Source organism: Salvelinus namaycush, unplaced genomic scaffold (genome assembly GCF_016432855.1).
Source record: "Salvelinus namaycush isolate Seneca unplaced genomic scaffold, SaNama_1.0 Scaffold532, whole genome shotgun sequence".
Taxonomy (NCBI): domain Eukaryota; kingdom Metazoa; phylum Chordata; class Actinopteri; order Salmoniformes; family Salmonidae; genus Salvelinus; species Salvelinus namaycush.
This window is the reverse complement of record NW_024061234.1, coordinates 14,094-35,098: the sequence shown is the minus strand read 5'-3', so window position 1 is coordinate 35,098 and position 21,005 is coordinate 14,094. Positions and strand designations below refer to the sequence as shown.

The 21,005-nt window shown below is 41.6% G+C and overlaps 1 protein-coding gene across 2 annotated transcripts in view; it reads left to right on the top strand.

Annotated features, from left to right (window-relative positions):
• Positions 1 to 20,061, top strand: part of LOC120041768 (gamma-aminobutyric acid receptor subunit beta-3-like) — a 94,097-nt gene extending 74,036 nt beyond the window's left edge. The window contains exons 8-10 of one of the 2 annotated variants that reach the window (XM_038986632.1): positions 7,554 to 7,785; positions 8,983 to 9,001; positions 19,720 to 20,061. In XM_038986632.1, coding sequence (XP_038842560.1) covers positions 7,554 to 7,785; positions 8,983 to 9,001; positions 19,720 to 20,061 — 593 coding nt within the window. Of the gene's footprint in view, positions 1 to 7,553; positions 7,802 to 8,982; positions 9,002 to 19,719 lie in introns of both variants that reach the window. The other variant, XM_038986631.1, reaches the window with a different exon arrangement.
• The last annotated feature ends 944 nt before the right edge of the window (positions 20,062 to 21,005 follow it).

The window sequence follows — 21,005 nt, the reverse complement described above, 5'->3', positions numbered from 1 at the left end:
CTCTCTATTTACAGCATCCTCAACGTCTCATCTGTCAGAACACATCCTCTCCTCTCTATTTACAGCATCCTCAACGTCTCATCTGTCAGAACACATCCTCTCCTCTCTATTTACAGCATCCTCAACGTCTCATCTGTCAGAACACATCCTCTCCTCTCTATTTACAGCATCCTCAACGTCTCATCTGTTAGAACACATCCTCTCCTCTCTATTTACAGCATCCTCAACGTCTCATCTGTCAGAACACATCCTCTCCTCTCTATTTACAGCATCCTCAACGTCTCATCTGTCAGAACACATCCTCTCCTCTCTATTTACAGCATCCTCAACGTCTCATCTGTCAGAACACATCCTCTCCTCTCTATTTACAGCATCCTCAACGTCTCATCTGTCAGAACACATCCTCTCCTCTCTATTTACAGCATCCTCAACGTCTCATCTGTCAGAACACATCCTCTCCTCTCTATTTACAGCATCCTCAACGTCTCATCTGTCAGAACACATCCTCTCCTCTCTATTTATCCTCAACGTCTCATCTGTCAGAACACATCCTCTCCTCTCTATTTACAGCATCCTCAACGTCTCATCTGTCAGAACACATCCTCTCCTCTCTATTTACAGCATCCTCAACGTCTCATCTGTCAGAACACATCCTCCCCTCTCTATTTACAGCATCCTCAACGTCTCATCTGTCAGAACACATCCTCTCCTCTCTATTTACAGCATCCTCAACGTCTCATCTGTCAGAACACATCCTCTCCTCTCTATTTATCCTCAACGTCTCATCTGTCAGAACACATCCTCTCCTCTCTATTTACAGCATCCTCAACGTCTCATCTGTCAGAACACATCCTCTCCTCTCTATTTACAGCATCCTCAACGTCTCATCTGTCAGAACACATCCTCTCCTCTCTATTTACAGCATCCTCAACGTCTCATCTGTCAGAACACATCCTCTCCTCTCTATTTACAGCATCCTCAACGTCTCATCTGTCAGAACACATCCTCTCCTCTCTATTTATCCTCAACGTCTCATCTGTCAGAACACATCCTCTCCTCTCTATTTACAGCATCCTCAACGTCTCATCTGTCAGAACACATCCTCTCCTCTCTATTTACAGCATCCTCAACGTCTCATCTGTCAGAACACATCCTCCCCTCTCTATTTACAGCATCCTCAACGTCTCATCTGTCAGAACACATCCTCTCCTCTCTATTTACAGCATCCTCAACGTCTCATCTGTCAGAACACATCCTCTCCTCTCTATTTATCCTCAACGTCTCATCTGTCAGAACACATCCTCTCCTCTCTATTTACAGCATCCTCAACGTCTCATCTGTCAGAACACATCCTCTCCTCTCTATTTACAGCATCCTCAACGTCTCATCTGTCAGAACACATCCTCTCCTCTCTATTTACAGCATCCTCAACGTCTCATCTGTCAGAACACATCCTCTCCTCTCTATTTACAGCATCCTCAACGTCTCATCTGTCAGAACACATCCTCTCCTCTCTATTTATCCTCAACGTCTCATCTGTCAGAACACATCCTCTCCTCTCTATTTACAGCATCCTCAACGTCTCATCTGTCAGAACACATCCTCTCCTCTCTATTTACAGCCTCCTCAACGTCTCATCTGTCAGAACACATCCTCTCCTCTCTATTTACAGCATCCTCAACGTCTCATCTGTCAGAACACATCCTCTCCTCTCTATTTACAGCATCCTCAACGTCTCATCTGTCAGAACACATCCTCTCCTCTCTATTTACAGCATCCTCAACGTCTCATCTGTCAGAACACATCCTCTCCTCTCTATTTACAGCATCCTCAACGTCTCATCTGTCAGAACACATCCTCTCCTCTCTATTTACAGCATCCTCAACGTCTCATCTGTCAGAACACATCCTCTCCTCTCTATTTACAGCATCCTCAACGTCTCATCTGTCAGAACACATCCTCTCCTCTCTATTTACAGCATCCTCAACGTCTCATCTGTCAGAACACATCCTCTCCTCTCTATTTACAGCATCCTCAACGTCTCATCTGTCAGAACACATCCTCTCCTCTCTATTTACAGCATCCTCAACGTCTCATCTGTCAGAACACATCCTCTCCTCTCTATTTACAGCATCCTCAACGTCTCATCTGTCAGAACACATCCTCCCCTCTCTATTTACAGCATCCTCAACGTCTCATCTGTCAGAACACATCCTCTCCTCTCTATTTACAGCATCCTCAACGTCTCATCTGTCAGAACACATCCTCCCCTCTCTATTTACAGCATCCTCAACGTCTCATCTGTCAGAACACATCCTCTCCTCTCTATTTACAGCATCCTCAACGTCTCATCTGTCAGAACACATCCTCTCCTCTCTATTTACAGCATCCTCAACGTCTCATCTGTCAGAACACATCCTCTCTTCTCTATTTACAGCATCCTCAATGTCTCATCTGTCAGAACACATCCTCTCCTCTCTATTTACAGCATCCTCAACGTCTCATCTGTCAGAACACATCCTCTCCTCTCTATTTACAGCATCCTCAACGTCTCATCTGTCAGAACACATCCTCTCCTCTCTATTTACAGCATCCTCAACGTCTCATCTGTCAGAACACATCCTCTCCTCTCTATTTACAGCATCCTCAACGTCTCATCTGTCAGATCACATCCTCTCCTCTCTATTTACAGCATCCTCAACGTCTCATCTGTCAGAACACATCCTCTCCTCTCTATTTACAGCATCCTCAACGTCTCATCTGTCAGAACACATCCTCTCCTCTCTATTTACAGCATCCTCAACGTCTCATCTGTCAGAACACATCCTCTCCTCTCTATTTACAGCATCCTCAACGTCTCATCTGTCAGAACACATCCTCTCCTCTCTATTTACAGCATCCTCAACGTCTCATCTGTCAGAACACATCCTCCCCTCTCTATTTACAGCCTCCTCAACATCTCATCTGTCAGAACACATCCTCTCCTCTCTATTTACAGCATCCTCAACGTCTCATCTGTCAGAACACATCCTCTCCTCTCTATTTACAGCATCCTCAACGTCTCATCTGTCAGAACACATCCTCCCCTCTCTATTTACAGCATCCTCAACGTCTCATCTGTCAGATCACATCCTCTCCTCTCTATTTACAGCATCCTCAACGTCTCATCTGTCAGAACACATCCTCTCCTCTCTATTTACAGCATCCTCAACGTCTCATCTGTCAGAACACATCCTCTCCTCTCTATTTATCCTCAACGTCTCATCTGTCAGAACACATCCTCTCCTCTCTATTTACAGCATCCTCAACGTCTCATCTGTCAGAACACATCCTCTCCTCTCTATTTATCCTCAACGTCTCATCTGTCAGAACACATCCTCTCCTCTCTATTTACAGCATCCTCAACGTCTCATCTGTCAGAACACATCCTCTCCTCTCTATTTACAGCATCCTCAACGTCTCATCTGTCAGAACACATCCTCTCCTCTCTATTTACAGCATCCTCAACGTCTCATCTGTCAGAACACATCCTCTCCTCTCTATTTATCCTCAACGTCTCATCTGTCAGAACACATCCTCTCCTCTCTATTTACAGCATCCTCAACGTCTCATCTGTCAGAACACATCCTCTCCTCTCTATTTACAGCATCCTCAACGTCTCATCTGTCAGAACACATCCTCTCCTCTCTATTTACAGCATCCTCAACGTCTCATCTGTCAGAACACATCCTCTCCTCTCTATTTACAGCATCCTCAACGTCTCATCTGTCAGAACACATCCTCTCCTCTCTATTTACAGCATCCTCAACGTCTCATCTGTCAGAACACATCCTCTCCTCTCTATTTATCCTCAACGTCTCATCTGTCAGAACACATCCTCTCCTCTCTATTTACAGCATCCTCAACGTCTCATCTGTCAGAACACATCCTCTCCTCTCTATTTACAGCATCCTCAACGTCTCATCTGTCAGAACACATCCTCTCCTCTCTATTTACAGCATCCTCAACGTCTCATCTGTCAGAACACATCCTCTCCTCTCTATTTACAGCATCCTCAACGTCTCATCTGTCAGAACACATCCTCCCCTCTCTATTTACAGCATCCTCAACGTCTCATCTGTCAGAACACATCCTCTCCTCTCTATTTACAGCATCCTCAACGTCTCATCTGTCAGAACACATCCTCTCCTCTCTATTTACAGCATCCTCAACGTCTCATCTGTCAGAACACATCCTCTCCTCTCTATTTACAGCATCCTCAACGTCTCATCTGTCAGAACACATCCTCCCCTCTCTATTTACAGCATCCTCAACGTCTCATCTGTCAGAACACATCCTCTCCTCTCTATTTACAGCATCCTCAACGTCTCATCTGTCAGAACACATCCTCTCCTCTCTATTTACAGCATCCTCAACGTCTCATCTGTCAGAACACATCCTCTCCTCTCTATTTATCCTCAACGTCTCATCTGTCAGAACACATCCTCTCCTCTCTATTTACAGCATCCTCAACGTCTCATCTGTCAGAACACATCCTCTCCTCTCTATTTACAGCATCCTCAACGTCTCATCTGTCAGAACACATCCTCTCCTCTCTATTTACAGCATCCTCAACGTCTCATCTGTCAGAACACATCCTCTCCTCTCTATTTACAGCATCCTCAACGTCTCATCTGTCAGATCACATCCTCTCCTCTCTATTTACAGCATCCTCAACGTCTCATCTGTCAGAACACATCCTCTCCTCTCTATTTACAGCATCCTCAACGTCTCATCTGTCAGAACACATCCTCTCCTCTCTATTTACAGCATCCTCAACGTCTCATCTGTCAGAACACATCCTCTCCTCTCTATTTACAGCATCCTCAACGTCTCATCTGTCAGAACACATCCTCTCCTCTCTATTTACAGCATCCTCAACGTCTCATCTGTCAGAACACATCCTCTCCTCTCTATTTACAGCATCCTCAACGTCTCATCTGTCAGATCACATCCTCTCCTCTCTATTTACAGCATCCTCAACGTCTCATCTGTCAGAACACATCCTCTCCTCTCTATTTACAGCATCCTCAACGTCTCATCTGTCAGAACACATCCTCTCCTCTCTATTTACAGCATCCTCAACGTCTCATCTGTCAGAACACATCCTCTCCTCTCTATTTACAGCATCCTCAACGTCTCATCTGTCAGAACACATCCTCTCCTCTCTATTTACAGCATCCTCAACGTCTCATCTGTCAGAACACATCCTCTCCTCTCTATTTACAGCATCCTCAACGTCTCATCTGTCAGAACACATCCTCTCCTCTCTATTTACAGCATCCTCAACGTCTCATCTGTCAGAACACATCCTCTCCTCTCTATTTACAGCATCCTCAACGTCTCATCTGTCAGATCACATCCTCTCCTCTCTATTTACAGCATCCTCAACGTCTCATCTGTCAGAACACATCCTCTCCTCTCTATTTACAGCATCCTCAACGTCTCATCTGTCAGAACACATCCTCCCCTCTCTATTTACAGCATCCTCAACGTCTCATCTGTCAGAACACATCCTCTCCTCTCTATTTACAGCATCCTCAACGTCTCATCTGTCAGAACACATCCTCTCCTCTCTATTTACAGCATCCTCAACGTCTCATCTGTCAGAACACATCCTCTCCTCTCTATTTATCCTCAACGTCTCATCTGTCAGAACACATCCTCTCCTCTCTATTTACAGCATCCTCAACGTCTCATCTGTCAGAACACATCCTCTCCTCTCTATTTATCCTCAACGTCTCATCTGTCAGAACACATCCTCTCCTCTCTATTTACAGCATTTACAGCAACACAACTTGTTGCTCAAATCTATAATGGTTATCAGTCAAGACAAAATATGTCATTTCAAATCCATATTGAAGTGGAAAAGGCTACCTAAACAGTTTGAGTTTATTAGATAAGTCACTGTGATTGGATAGGGCTACACCCCCTGTATATGAAATGCTGAGCTGTGATTGGATAGGGCTACACCCCCTGTGAAACTCACTGAGATCACTTCTCGCCATGGTAACCTAAATAATGGGCAACTGGTCATTTTTATACATGACCCCTAAGCATGCTGGGATGTTAATTGTTTAATTAACTCAGGAACAACACCTGTGTGGAAGCACCTGCTTTCAAAGTACTGTATATCCCTCATTTACTCAGGTATTCATTTATCTTGGCAGTTACCTGTATATCTGCATCCAGAATGGCACCATATCCCCTATGTAGTGCACTACTTTAGACCAGAACCCTATTCCCTATATAGTGTACTACTATAGACCAGAGCCCTATTCCCTATATAGTGCACTACTATAGACCAGAGCCCTATTCCCTATATAGTGCACTACTATAGACCAGAGCCCTATTCCCTACATAGTGCACTACTATAGACCAGAGCCCTATTCCCTACATAGTGCACTACTATAGACCAGAGCCCTATTCCCTACATAGTGCACTACTATAGACCAGAGCCCTATTCCCTACATAGTGCACTACTATAGACCAGAGCCCTATTCCCTATGTATATATGAGGATGTACAGTATGTGACTGGTACAGTATATATGAGGATGTACAGTATGTGACTGGTACAGTATATATGAGGATGTACAGTATGTGACTGGTACAGTATATATGAGGATGTACAGTATGTGACTGGTACAGTATATATGAGGATGTACAGTATATATGAGGATGTACAGTATGTGACTGGTACAGTATATATGAGGATGTACAGTATGTGACTGGTACAGTATATATGAGGATGTACAGTATGTGACTGGTACAGTATATATGAGGATGTACAGTATGTGACTGGTACAGTATATATGAGGATGTACAGTATGTGACTGGTACAGTATATATGAGGATGTACAGTATATATGAGGATGTACAGTATGTGACTGGTACAGTATATATGAGGATGTACAGTATGTGACTGGTACAGTATATATGAGGATGTACAGTATGTGACTGGTACAGTATATATGAGGATGGGAGGTGAGAGGCATTCTAGGCTTCTGCATGACTTTCAATGATATTGATTTTCTTTTGACTAACAATAAGCCTCAAAGGGTCAGAAATAGCTGTTCATGGATGCTGTCTCTCTCAAAGTTACTGTTAGTTTAGGTTGTGTTATATCCTCTATGTTGACTTTGTGTGAATCGATCATTTTAATTCTAAAGCTGAAGTTTGTCTACCTTATTAGATTACTATAATGACTGGTCAACCAAATAATACACGTTGCTTCACTACCTGGAATGTAAAAGGGCTCAATCACCCTGTTAAGAGAAACATCATCTTTGCCTACCTTATTTGAATGGCTCTACTTAGAACCCACTTGTGTAAATAGGATTATTTCCAGATAAATAGGATCTGGGTATTGACCATCTATACTGACCAAGTTTATTAGATTTAGTTTTTGTCAATAAACCCCAATATCCCAGAGGGGAAGTAAATCAGCTTAAACCACAGATATTTTCTTGTGCCATTATGCCTATGTTTCAAACCAAGGAACTTTCCGCTCCAGGTATCACCACGGTGCTGACCATGACCACCATCAACACCCATCTGAGAGAGACGCTCCCTAAGATCCCCTACGTCAAGGCCATAGACATGTACCTGATGACCTGCTTTGTGTTCGTCTTCCTGGCCCTGCTGGAGTACGCCTTCGTCAACTATATCTTCTTCGGACGGGGCTATCAGATGCAGAAGAAGTTGGCAGAGAAAGCAGAGAAGGTCAACAATGACAGGGCGGCCAAGTTCGACGGCAACAGGGTAACGTTTACCCCCTCGGAAATGGTCAGTAGACTACTTATTCTTCTTCTTCTTGGATTGTTAACTGTGGGTCCCTGTTTTATCTACAGGACCTTTTCAGTCACTTATCATAACAACGGACAGAGATTGAGACTAATTGTACTCAACGATATCTTGATTGTTCAAATCAAATGTTATTTGTCACATGCGCCGGATACAACAGGTGTAGACTTGACCGTGATAGCTTACTTACGAACCCATTCCCAACAATGCAGAGTTTTAAAAAATTAATCTATATATTTTCTAAATCAAAACATTGTTATCTGGGGGACTCTTCCCATTGAGCTCACAGACCTGTAAACACTAGTACACTATACACAGCATTAGGAGGAGCCCGAGGTGAAAGGATGATGTTGCCACGAAGGTAAACTGACATATAGCATCATAGAGAATGAAAGGAACATTAATCATTCCAGATGTGATTCTTCACAGTAACAGTGTTTAGAGTCCGTTCAGTATTACGTTCCTATATTCAGTTATTCTTCTCTAGGAGAGGAGAGTGCTGTCAAATGGATGGACATCCAATCAGATTCACATACAGGGGTAGATTCAATTACAGCATCTAGGTATGAATTCCAAATGGAACCCTATTCCCAAATGGAACCCTATTCCCTATATAGTGCACAAGCTGACAAGGTTAAAATCTGTTGTTTTTCCCCTGAGCAAGGAAGTTAACCCACTGTTCGCCTGGGGACGAAGACGTGGAGGTCGATTAAGGCAGCCCCCCGGCACCTCTCTGATTCAGAAGGGTTGGGTTAAATGAGGAAGACGTGGAGGTCGATTAAGGCAGCCCCCCCTCACCTCTCTGATTCAGAAGGGTTGGGTTAAATGAGGAAGACGTGGAGGTCGATTAAGGCAGCCCCCCCTCACCTCTCTGATTCAGAGGGGGGTTGGGTTAAATGAGGAAGACACATTTCAGTTGAAGGCATTCAGTTGTGGGACCAAAATTGGCATGAATGATCAGTTTCCGAAGGAAATTGCAGAACGGCGCAAAGTTCTGTATCCAATTTTCAAAGAAAATAGATTAAAAGCGAAACGAGTAGCTCTCGTCGTTGATAAACTATATATTGATAACCAGTTGTTCAGAGACACAAAGACTACTCCATGGTTATTTTAAAAATTACAAAGTTCTCATAGACGAGGGAAATAAACACAATTCAAGCCCGGTTACTGATTGTAACAATACAACAAAAAATATAGCTTTTCTATAAATCTTCACATATAACTAATTAAACACACAAGCACTAATTCAACATAGTGAAGATAAAAACTAAGTAAACAGAAGGCACAGTATGTGTGGATGGTATGGTTTGTGTTTATTTTTTATTTTATTTGTTATGTTTGGAAAGTTGAGTGAGTGAGTAATGAAATGGTTGCATATCCCAGAGCCAATGTATTGCTGTGAGCCGGGTATGAGAGGGCTTTCAATGTTGTTCAGATGATGGATATACTTTTATAATGAATTATACGTCTTATTTATTTATTGTCCTATCATGGAGAACTACATTTTTTATTTATTTTTTTATAAATTATATCTAATTATTTATTATCCTATTTTAATGGTACGGTCCATGGCACTATACCCTAGACACCCACCTGAATGACCCAGATACTAAGGAGAAGTCCCTAACTGTTTTATGTGCCCGCTGTAAGCGGTCTGTATGCAGCTAAAATGAGGTCAGAGACCAAGAGCAGCACTGCCCCCTCAAGATTCTGAGCCTGCTTGGCAGGGTTGGTCCTGCAAAGCCAAAGCCCCATAAAGGGAGAGCATAATATACAAGGAAATTCTCAAAGCTGCTAATGAGAACCTTGACGACCTTGTACCTAGCCGGTGGGGATTCCGGTGGGGTGCCCCCACCCAGGCAGTGGCAGTGCTGGCAACACTAGCTGCAGTAACCCATGGGGAGGGGGTCACACTCGGACATTCAGAGAGGGGGTATATTATTGTGGCCCTGGCGGCACAAAATCAAAGTCGGACTGCATGGAGATGCGTGGGGACATGGTCATGACGGGTGGCCGTATTGTGGGTGTTTCAGGAATAAGGTGTACATTTGACCTCCATTATCTAGGATATGACAATGGTAAATAAATCTCTCAATTTTTGCTAATTTTTTGTGCGGTCTTGCAGGCCTTCTCATGCAGCTGCAACTGCAAGTGCATTTGTTAATCATGACCCATTTTGAGTTGGGCTCTGGGATGGTGCAATTGTTGAGAAAGTGAGCTTATGGTTGTGTGGGGGTAAGGGCTGAGTGTGTGTGGGTGTATGTGTGTATCCCACAACTGTTGCGAAGGAAGAAGTAAAAGATGTTAGGGACAATAGAGGATGATCCACAGATATATATAATACAAATCGAGGTGAGGGCAATGGAAATGCATATGGTAATTGATCTTCTTCAATTCGGTAAATGGCACTGTATGCTCTTTTCAAAGAATGGATCCCAGTCGGTTCAGGGCTATGGGATACAGGGGGTCGAGGGTGGTCTACCGGGCATTGGGATGACAAGCCATCTCGAGATGAGGCCTTTTAGCGGGTGGAATAGTAGGGACCAATTGGAGGTTTACTTAGTAGAAATGCAAATATCATGGTACAACTATATAGACACTCAATCATTAGGTTACTTTTTAATAGTACGTTTACAAAAATATATTCTGATTAAAAGAATGAAAGGTGTGTCTCATTATGGTAAGTGGTGAAATAAGTATAGCCAGTTACAATTGTAATGGCTTAGCAGATAATAAGAAAAGACGATCAGTATTTACCTGGCTAAAAGAGAAGGATTATAATATCTATTGTTTACAGGAAACCCATTCAACAGTTTTAGATGAAGTTTTGTGGAAAAAGAACTGGGGGGGCAAAATATATTTCTCCCATGGGCAAAGAAATTCAAAAGGGGTGATCGTTTTAATTAACAATAATTTTGATCCAAATGTGCAAATTGTCCGAACAGATCCTCAAGGTAGATGGATTATTTTAAATATGTTATTGGACAATAAACAAATATGGCTTGTTAACCTATACGGTCCGAATAATGATGATCCAAGCTTCTTTGAAAATATATATAAGAATTTATCAACTCTACAAGCAACACTAGACTCTATTATTATAGTGGGAGATTTTAATACGGTCTTAAATACCTCTATAGACCGGAAAGGAATTCACACTACAAACTATCACCCTCAGGCACTTAAGGAAATCATGAATGTCATGGATATATTGGAATTAGTGGATATATGGAGACTTAAATACCCTGATTTAGTGAGATATACATGGCGGAGGCTGAATCAAGCTAGTCGTCTTGACTACTTTCTTATACCATTCTCTCTGGCACCAAAAGTTAAAAAAGTGTTGATAGGGGACAGAATGCGGTCGGATCATCACATAATTGGCATATATATTTCTCTTACAGAATTTCCACGTGGGCGAGGATATTGGAAATTTAATCAAAGTCTACTAGATGATAAATTGTTTAGAACTAGGACAGAAGATTTTATAACTGACTTTTTCAGACATAACATAGGTACAGCAGATCCCCTTATTGTATGGGACACTTTTAAGTGTGCCTTTAGAGGCCATGCAATTCAGTACTCATCTATAAAACAAAGGGAATTTAGATCAAAAGAGTCCATATTAACAAAGGAAATTGAAGGACTAACAGTACAGTTAGATAGCAATAAAAACGGTACCATAGAGGCACAGAATAAGTTAGAGGAAAAACAAAAAGAAATGGAGGAACTTATTCAAGAAAGATCCAGTGTAATATATTATAAAAATAAAGCGAACTGGATGGAATATGGGGAAAAATGCACCAAATTCTTTTTCAATCTTCAATATAGAAATGCTACCAAAAAAAATGTATTAAAACTTGTTACAAATGATGGAGTCACGCATGATTCACCAAATGATATTTTGAAAGAGGAAGTAAAGTACTTTAAGAATATGTTTTCGTTTCAGGCTCCTCCATCTCCACTAACTGAAACTAATTGTATGGATTTTTTTCCTATTAATAATGTAAAATTAACATCTGTACAGAAAGACTCATGTGAAGGCCAAATTACAGAGGAGGAACTGCTTGATGCAATTGGGGCCTTTAAGGATGGGAAAACTCCAGGGCTGGATGGCATACCAGTGGAAGTATACAAAACTTTTTTTGATATACTCAAAGGACCATTATTAGCTTGTTTTAACCACTCCTATATAAATGGTAGATTATCAGACACGCAACAAGAAGGTCTGATATCGTTATTACTGAAACAGGACCCAAGTGGTATATATAAAGATCCAGTCCAATTAAAAAATTGGAGACCTCTTACACTTCAGTGTTGTGATGCAAAAATCCTAGCAAAATGCTTGGCGCATAGAATAAAAAAAGTTTTGTCAGATATTATTCATCCTAATCAGACAGGTTTTTTACATGGACGATACATTGGAGATAATATAAGGCAAGTACTGGAAACAATAGAACACTATGAAATATCGGGGACACCAGGTCTGGTTTTCATAGCTGATTTTGAAAAGGCTTTTGATAAAGTACGACTGGAGTTTATATATAAATGCCTAGAATATTTCAATTTTGGGGAATCTCTTATAAAATGGGTTAAAATTATGTATAGTAACCCTAGGTGTAAAATAGTAAATAATGGCTACATCTCAGAAAGTTTTAAACTATCTAGAGGAGTAAAACAAGGTTGTCCACTATCGGCATATCTATTTATTATTGCCATCGAAATGTTAGCTGTTAAAATTAGATCAAACATTAATATTAATGGATTAGAAATCCGTGGCTTAAAAACTAAGGTGTCATTGTACGCTGATGATTCATGTTTTCTTTTAAAACCACAACTAGAGTCTCTCCACGGCCTCATAGAGGATCTAGATACCTTTGCTATCCTCTCTGGATTAAAACCAAATTATGATAAATGTACCATATTACGTATTGGATCACTAAAAAATACACATTTTATATTGCCATGTAGTTTACCAATTAAATGGTCTGACGGAGATGTGGACATACTCGGTATAAAAATCCCAAAAGAAAGAAATGATCTCACTCCAATAAATTTTTATAGAAAGTTAGCAAAAATAGATAAGATCTTGCTACCATGGAAAGGAAAATACTTGTCTATTTGTGGAAAAATCACCCTGATTAACTCTTTAGTCATATCACAGTTTACCTATTTGCTTATGGTTTTGCCTACACCTAGTGACCTGCTTTTTAAATTATATGAACAAAAAATATTCCATTTTATTTGGAACGGCAAGCCAGATAAAATTAAAAGGGCCTATTTATATAACGAATATGAATTCGGAGGGCAGAAATTATTAAATATTAAAGCATTAGACCTCTCACTAAAGGCATCAGTCATACAAAAGTTATACTTAAATCCAAACTGGTTCTCTAGTAAATTGGTACGAATGTCTCATCCTATGTTCAAGAAGGGCCTTTTTCCCTTTATTCAGATTACACCTGCTCACTTTCGGTTGTTTGAAAAGGAAATAATCTCCAAAATATCCTTATTTTTTAAACAAGCCTTAGAAAGTTGGTTGCAATTTCAGTTTAATCCACCTGAAAGGACGGAACAAATAGTACAACAAATCTTGTGGTTAAATTCAAATATAGTAATTGATAAAAAAACTGTATTTATCGAAGAAATGTTTAAAAAAGGTATAATTTTTGTGAATGATATCATAAATAGGACTGGTGGAGTTATGTCACACATGCAGCTAACACAGACATATGGAAATGTCTGCTCTACCCAAAATTACAACCAATTAATTGCAGCATTACCACAAAAATGGAAGAGGCAAGTAGAAGGGGAAAAAAGTAAGGAACTTGTATGTCGGCCCTGTATTAAAGAACATAAATGGTTAAAGAAAAGTGTGATAAATAAAAACATATACCAATTTCATTTAAGGACCAAAAAACTGACAGCTGTGCCATATAAATTGCAAAATAGTTGGGAAGAGATTTTCGATGTACCCATTCCATGGCACATGGTTTATGAATTGATACGCAAAACAACGCCGGATTCAAAACTTCGAATTTTTCAATTTAAATTACTGTACAAAATTCTTGCAACTAATAGAATGTTATATATATGGGGTATACAATCTTCCCAGCTCTGCAGATTCTGTTGTGAGGAGGCAGAGTCATTAGATCATTTATTTTGGTATTGTCCATATGTAGCTCGTTTTTGGTCACAGGTCCAGGAATGGCTGAAGAATTGCAACATTTGCCTAGAACTAACGCTACAGATAGCAATACTGGGGGATTTGAAAAGCCATAGTCAATCAATCAATAATATAATAATTATTTTAGCAAAAATGTTTATTTTTAATTTACAATCTGTAGAAGCTATGAGAATAGGAAGGTTCAAATCTTTTGTGAAGCATCACAGCACAGTTGAAAAATATATGGCAAATAAAAATCCGAAATGGATGATGTTGGAAGATAGATGGGAAGGGTTGAGTGGAACTGAAGGGTGGGACTAATAACAAGATAAACAATGTAGGGCATACGGGATCTGTGAAATTTGTATAGGTGCGGAGCTTTTGTGAAATAGCACAGTTACAAGTGGAAATAAAATTGGATGGACAACAGAAATAGAGGAAGGACTAAGAACAAACACGAGAGAACTATTATAAAGTAGTCTGTGTCTGTAAAATAGGTATAAGATGTATAAATTGAAGGTAAAAGCAGAAGTGTTTATTAGTTTACTCCAATTGGGGGAGCGGTGGTAGGGTTGCGGGGAATAATAATAAAGGTATATTCTTTAAAAAAGTATGTATGTCTATATAGGTATGTGTATGTATATATGTATATATGTATGCATGCGTGTATGGATATATATATTTACCCAAAAAAATATGGGGGATTGGAAATGATGCAGACAATTACATTGGAAGCAACATTCTTTCCGCAATATTAAGCTGATCCACCCCAAAAAAAAAAAATAATAATAATAAAAAATAATAAAAAAAAAAAAAAAAACTGACATATAGCATCATAGAGAATGAAAGGAACATTAATCATTCCAGATGTGATTCTTCACAGTAACAGTGTTTAGAGTCCGTTCAGTATTACGTTCCTATATTCAGTTATTCTTCTCTAGGAGAGGAGAGTGCTGTCAAATGGATGGACATCCAATCAGATTCACATACAGGGGTAGATTCAATTACAGCATCTAGGTATGAATTCCAAATGGAACCCTATTCCCAAATGGAACCCTATTCCCTATATAGTGCACAAGCTGACAAGGTTAAAATCTGTTGTTTTTCCCCTGAGCAAGGAAGTTAACCCACTGTTCGCCTGGGGACGAAGACGTGGAGGTCGATTAAGGCAGCCCCCCGGCACCTCTCTGATTCAGAAGGGTTGGGTTAAATGAGGAAGACGTGGAGGTCGATTAAGGCAGCCCCCCGGCACCTCTCTGATTCAGAAGGGTTGGGTTAAATGAGGAAGACACATTTCAGTTGAAGGCATTCAGTTGTGCAAATGTAGGTTACAGAGAGCTGGTAGTCCTATCCACAAACCTACCAGGTGTAAAACAGGGAAGAGACTCAGGGGGTTTGGTATAGAGCAGACCTAACCCACTCTATTAAAGAAATCATAACAGGAACATTTTAAGTCTAGCTAGAAATAAATCAATAAATAATCTCAACTAGAATCCCCATACTTTAACGATAACAGCTTCTCCATCCTTGAGGGGGAGATCAACCATTTCCAGGCCCAGGGACATGTACTAGTCTGTGGCGACCTAAATGCCAGAACTGGACAAGAACCTGACACCCTCAGCACACAGGGGGACAAACACCTACCTGGAGGTGACAGCATTCCCTCCCCCATATGCCCCCCTAGGCACAACTACGACAACATAACCAACAAAAACAGGTCACAACTCCTGCAGCTCTGTCGCACGCTGGGTCTGTACATAGTGAATGGTAGGCTTCGAGGGGACAAAGTTGTTTACGTTCCCCTCTTTGTAACAATCAGCAAATAGTGTCTCTGGAACTTATTTTTGTACTTATTCCTTCCTTATTCCTTCCTTTTTTTATATCCAAGGGGAAGTGTAATGATCTCTACACAGGGGGAAGTGTAATGATCTCTACACAGGGAGAAGGGTAATGATCTCTACACAGGGGGGAAGTGTAATGATCTCTACACAGGGAGAAGGGTAATGATCTCTACACAGGGAGAAGGGTAATGATCTCTACACAGGGGGAAGTGTAATGATCTCTACACAGGGGGGAAGTGTAATGATCTCTACACAGGGAGAAGGGTAATGATCTCTACACAGGGGGGAAGTGTAATGATCTCTACACAGGGGGAAGTGTAATGATCTCTACACAGGGGGAAGTGTAATGATCTCTACACAGGGGGAAGTGTAATGATCTCTACACAGGGGGAAGTGTAATGATCTCTACACAGGGAGAAGTGTAATGATCTCTACACAGGGAGAAGTGTAATGATCTCTACACAGGGGGAAGTGTAATGATCTCTACACAGGGGGAAGTGTAATGATCTCTACACGGGGGGACGTGTAATGATCTCTACACAGGGAGAAGTGTAATGATCTCTACACAGGGAGAAGTGTAATGATCTCTACACAGGGGGAAGTGTAATGATCTCTACACAGGGGGAAGTGTAATGATCTCTACACAGGGAGAAGTGTAATGATCTCTACACAGGGAGAAGTGTAATGATCTCTACACAGGGGGAAGTGTAATGATCTCTACACAGGGGGAAGTGTAATGATCTCTACACGGGGGGACGTGTAATGATCTCTACACGGGGGGAAGTGTAATGATCTCTACACGGGGAGAAGTGTAATGATCTCTACACAGGGAGAAGTGTAATGATCTCTACACGGGGGGAAGTGTAATGATCTCTACACGGGGGGAAGTGTAATGATCTCTACACGGGGGGAAGTGTAATGATCTCTACACGGGGGGAAGTGTAATGATCTCTACACAGGGAGAAGGGTAATGATCTCTACACAGGGGAGAAGTGTAATGATCTCTACACAGGGAGAAGGGTAATGATCTCTACACAGGGGAGAAGTGTAATGATCTCTACACAGGGGGAAGTGTAATGATCTCTACACAGGGGGAAGTGTAATGATCTCTACACAGGGGGAAGTGTAATGATCTCTACACAGGGGGAAGTGTAATGATCTCTACACAGGGAGAAGTGTAATGATCTCTACACAGGGGGAAGTGTAATGATCTCTACACGGGGGGACGTGTAATGATCTCTACACGGGGGGAAGTGTAATGATCTCTACACGGGGAGAAGTGTAATGATCTCTACACAGGGGGAAGTGTAATGATCTCTACACGGGGGGAAGTGTAATGATCTCTACACGGGGGGAAGTGTAATGATCTCTACACGGGGGGAAGTGTAATGATCTCTACACGGGGGGAAGTGTAATGATCTCTACACGGGGAGAAGTGTAATGATCTCTACACGGGGGGAAGTGTAATGATCTCTACACGGGGGGAAGTGTAATGATCTCTACACGGGGAGAAGTGTAATGATCTCTACACAGGGAGAAGGGTAATGATCTCTACACAGGGGGAAGTGTAATGATCTCTACACAGGGAGAAGTGTAATGATCTCTACACAGGGGGAAGTGTAATGATCTCTACACAGGGGGAAGTGTAATGATCTCTACACAGGGAGAAGGGTAATGATCTCTACACAGGGACGTGTAATGATCTCTACACAGGGGAGAAGTGTAATGATCTCTACACAGGGGGAAGTGTAATGATCTCTACACAGGGGGAAGTGTAATGATCTCTACACAGGGGGAAGTGTAATGATCTCTACACAGGGGGAAGTGTAATGATCTCTACACAGGGGGAAGTGTAATGATCTCTGCACGGGGGGAAGTGTAATGATCTCTACACAGGGGGGAAGTGTAATGATCTCTACACAGGGGGGAAGTGTAATGATCTCTACACAGGGGGGGAGTGTAATGATCTCTACACAGGGGGGAAGGGTAATGATCTCTACACAGGGGGGAAGTGTAATGATCTCTACACAGGGGGGAAGTGTAATGATCTCTACACGGGGGGAAGTGTAATGATCTCTACACGGGGAGAAGTGTAATGATCTCTACACGGGGACTCTACAATGATCTCTACACGGGGAGAAGTGTAATGATCTCTACACAGGGGGAAGGGTAATGATCTCTACACAGGGGGAAGGGTAATGATCTCTACACAGGGGGAAGTGTAATGATCTCTACACAGGGGGAAGTGTAATGATCTCTACACAGGGGGAAGTGTAATGATCTCTACACAGGGGGAAGTGTAATGATCTCTACACAGGGAGAAGGGTAATGATCTCTACACAGGGGGAGGTGTAATGATCTCTACACGGGGGGAAGTGTAATGATCTCTACACAGGGGGGAAGTGTAATGATCTCTACACAGGGAGAAGTGTAATGATCTCTACACAGGGGGGGAAGTGTAATGATCTCTACAGAGGGGGGAAGGGTAATGATCTCTACACAGGGGGGAAGTGTAATGATCTCTACACAGGGGGGAAGTGTAATGATCTCTACACAGGGGGGAAGTGTAATGATCTCTACACGGGGAGAAGTGTAATGATCTCTACTCGGGGACTCTACAATGATCTCTACACGGGGGGAAGTGTAATGATCTCTACACGGGGGGAAGTGTAATGATCTCTACACGGGGAGAAGTGTAATGATCTCTACACGGGGGGAAGTGTAATGATCTCTACACGGGGAGAAATGTAATGATCTCTACACGGGGAGAAGTGTAATGATCTCTACACGGGGGGAAGTGTAATGATCTCTACACAGGGGGGAAGTGTAATGATCTCTACACGGGGGGAAGTGTAATGATCTCTACACAGGGGGAAGTGTAATGATCTCTACACAGGGGGAAGTGTAATGATCTCTACACAGGGGGAAGTGTAATGATCTCTACACAGGGGGAAGGGTAATGATCTCTACACAGGGGGAAGGGTAATGATCTCTACACAGGGGGAAGGGTAATGATCTCTACACAGGGGGAAGTGTAATGATCTCTACACAGGGGGGAAGTGTAATAATCTCTACACGGGGGGAAGTGTAATGATCTCTACACAGGGGGACGTGTAATGATCTCTACACGGGGGGAAGTGTAATGATCTCTGCACAGGGGGAAGCTGTGACGCTCTGCTGCCATTTGTTGAGTTCAAGGGGCTTTTATATCTCTCACTTCACATCCCTGTCCTAGCAAGCTTGCTAGCTTTGTAGCCTTACTTTAGCATGAAGTCTGTATATAACAAAATATCTACAGATGATAGTTTTTTACTTTTTGGATTCAGAAGTAGGTTCAGACTTTTCCGAGCCACCGTGCTTCTACAGAAGAGGACTGGCCACCCCTCATAGCCTGGTTCCTCTCTAGGTTTCTTCCTAGGTTTTGGCCTTTCTAGGGAGTTTTTCCTAGCCACCATGCTTCTACACCTGCATTGCTTGCTGTTTGGTGTTTTAGGCTGGGTTTCTGTACAGCACTTTGAGACATCAGCTGATGTAAGAAGGGCTTTATAAATACATTTGATTTGATTTGATTCAGTCTGAACATTACTCACTCAGTTTTGTGTTGGATGGTATTTCCAGGTTTCTGCTGTTTCTTTTGCAGGTTTTGGTTTGTTAGAAGTGTATTCTGGAAAAGTCCTTCCAGGTAATCTGGTTCAAAATAATGTTTTAGGTTTGAAATTTAGATTTGGAGTGAAGGTTTTGATGTAGAGGTTTGTATCCTATATATGTCCTTGCTAAAAAAAATAAAAGTTTATCTAAGTTCAGCCAACTAATTACAGAAGCCCATGAGCTCATGGCCTCTCTTCTCTCACTGTCCTCTCCTCTGATAGGTTGACTCTCAGGGCAACATCCTCCTGACAACCCTGGAGATCCACAACGAAGTTGGCGCCGGCAACGAGATCACAACCAGCATCACCGAGACAACCACACGGAACTCCTCCTCCATGATATTCAACCAACCAGGCCTCCAGTACCGAAAACCGAGCGCTCTGAATGGCCGGGAGAGAAACGCCCACGTGAAGAAGACACGGCTACGCAGGCGGTCCTCTCAACTCAGAATCAAAATCCCCAACCTGACGGACGTGAACTCCATCGACAGATGGTCACGGGTTGTCTTCCCCTTCACCTTTACCCTCTTCAACTTCATCTACTGGCTTTACTACGTGAACTAGTGGTTCTCAAGCCTCTCTTCAGGGACCCCCAGCCGTTCAATTTGAGAACCACTGAACTAAGTAACAGATGGGAAGGGATTTTCACTCCTTAAACTTTTCTTGTTCTTGTTTCTCTAAAGAAACTCATCTGTATTCAGAGGACATATAACTACGCAGTCCATACTGAGTGCAGAGAGACACTAGAAATGAGTTGTGGGGTCTCTTGAACTGTACGTTCAGACAAGCAGAGACAAAGACCCTTTGTGGAAATACTATCCTTCTGATCTCTTCCTGTGTTACACTGAACACTCCACTGTACAAACAAGAGGGTGATACAGGACATGGTATGTGGTTTTCAAAAGCATTATTTACAATGATTTATGCCAATTAATGTAACTCTACCCCTTATTTTAGTGTGAGATATTAATTTAGAGTGCTAAAACTCATTATAAACTGAATGAGAAATTCATTCAGTGTGCTATTTATCATAGTAGCCCATTATAAACTGAATGAGAAATGAATTCAGTGTGCTATTTATCATAGTAGCCCATTATAAACTGAATGGGAATTGAATTCAGTGTGCTATTTATCATAGTAGCCCATTATAAACTGAATGAGAAATTAATTCAGTGTTCTATTTATCATAGTAGCCCATTATAAACTGAATGGGAAATGAATTCAGTGTGCTATTTATCATAGTAGCCCATTATAAACTGAATGAATTCAGTGTGCTATTTATCATAGTAGCCCATTATAAACTGAATGGGAATTGAATTCAGTGTGCTATTTATCATAGTAGCCCATTATAAACTGAATGAGAAATTAATTCAGTGTTCTATTTATCATAGTTGCCCATTTATAAACTGAATGGGAAATGAATTCAGTGTGCTATTTATCATAGTAGCCCATTATAAACTGAATGAGAAATTAATTCAGTGTTCTATTTATCATAGTTGCCCATTTAT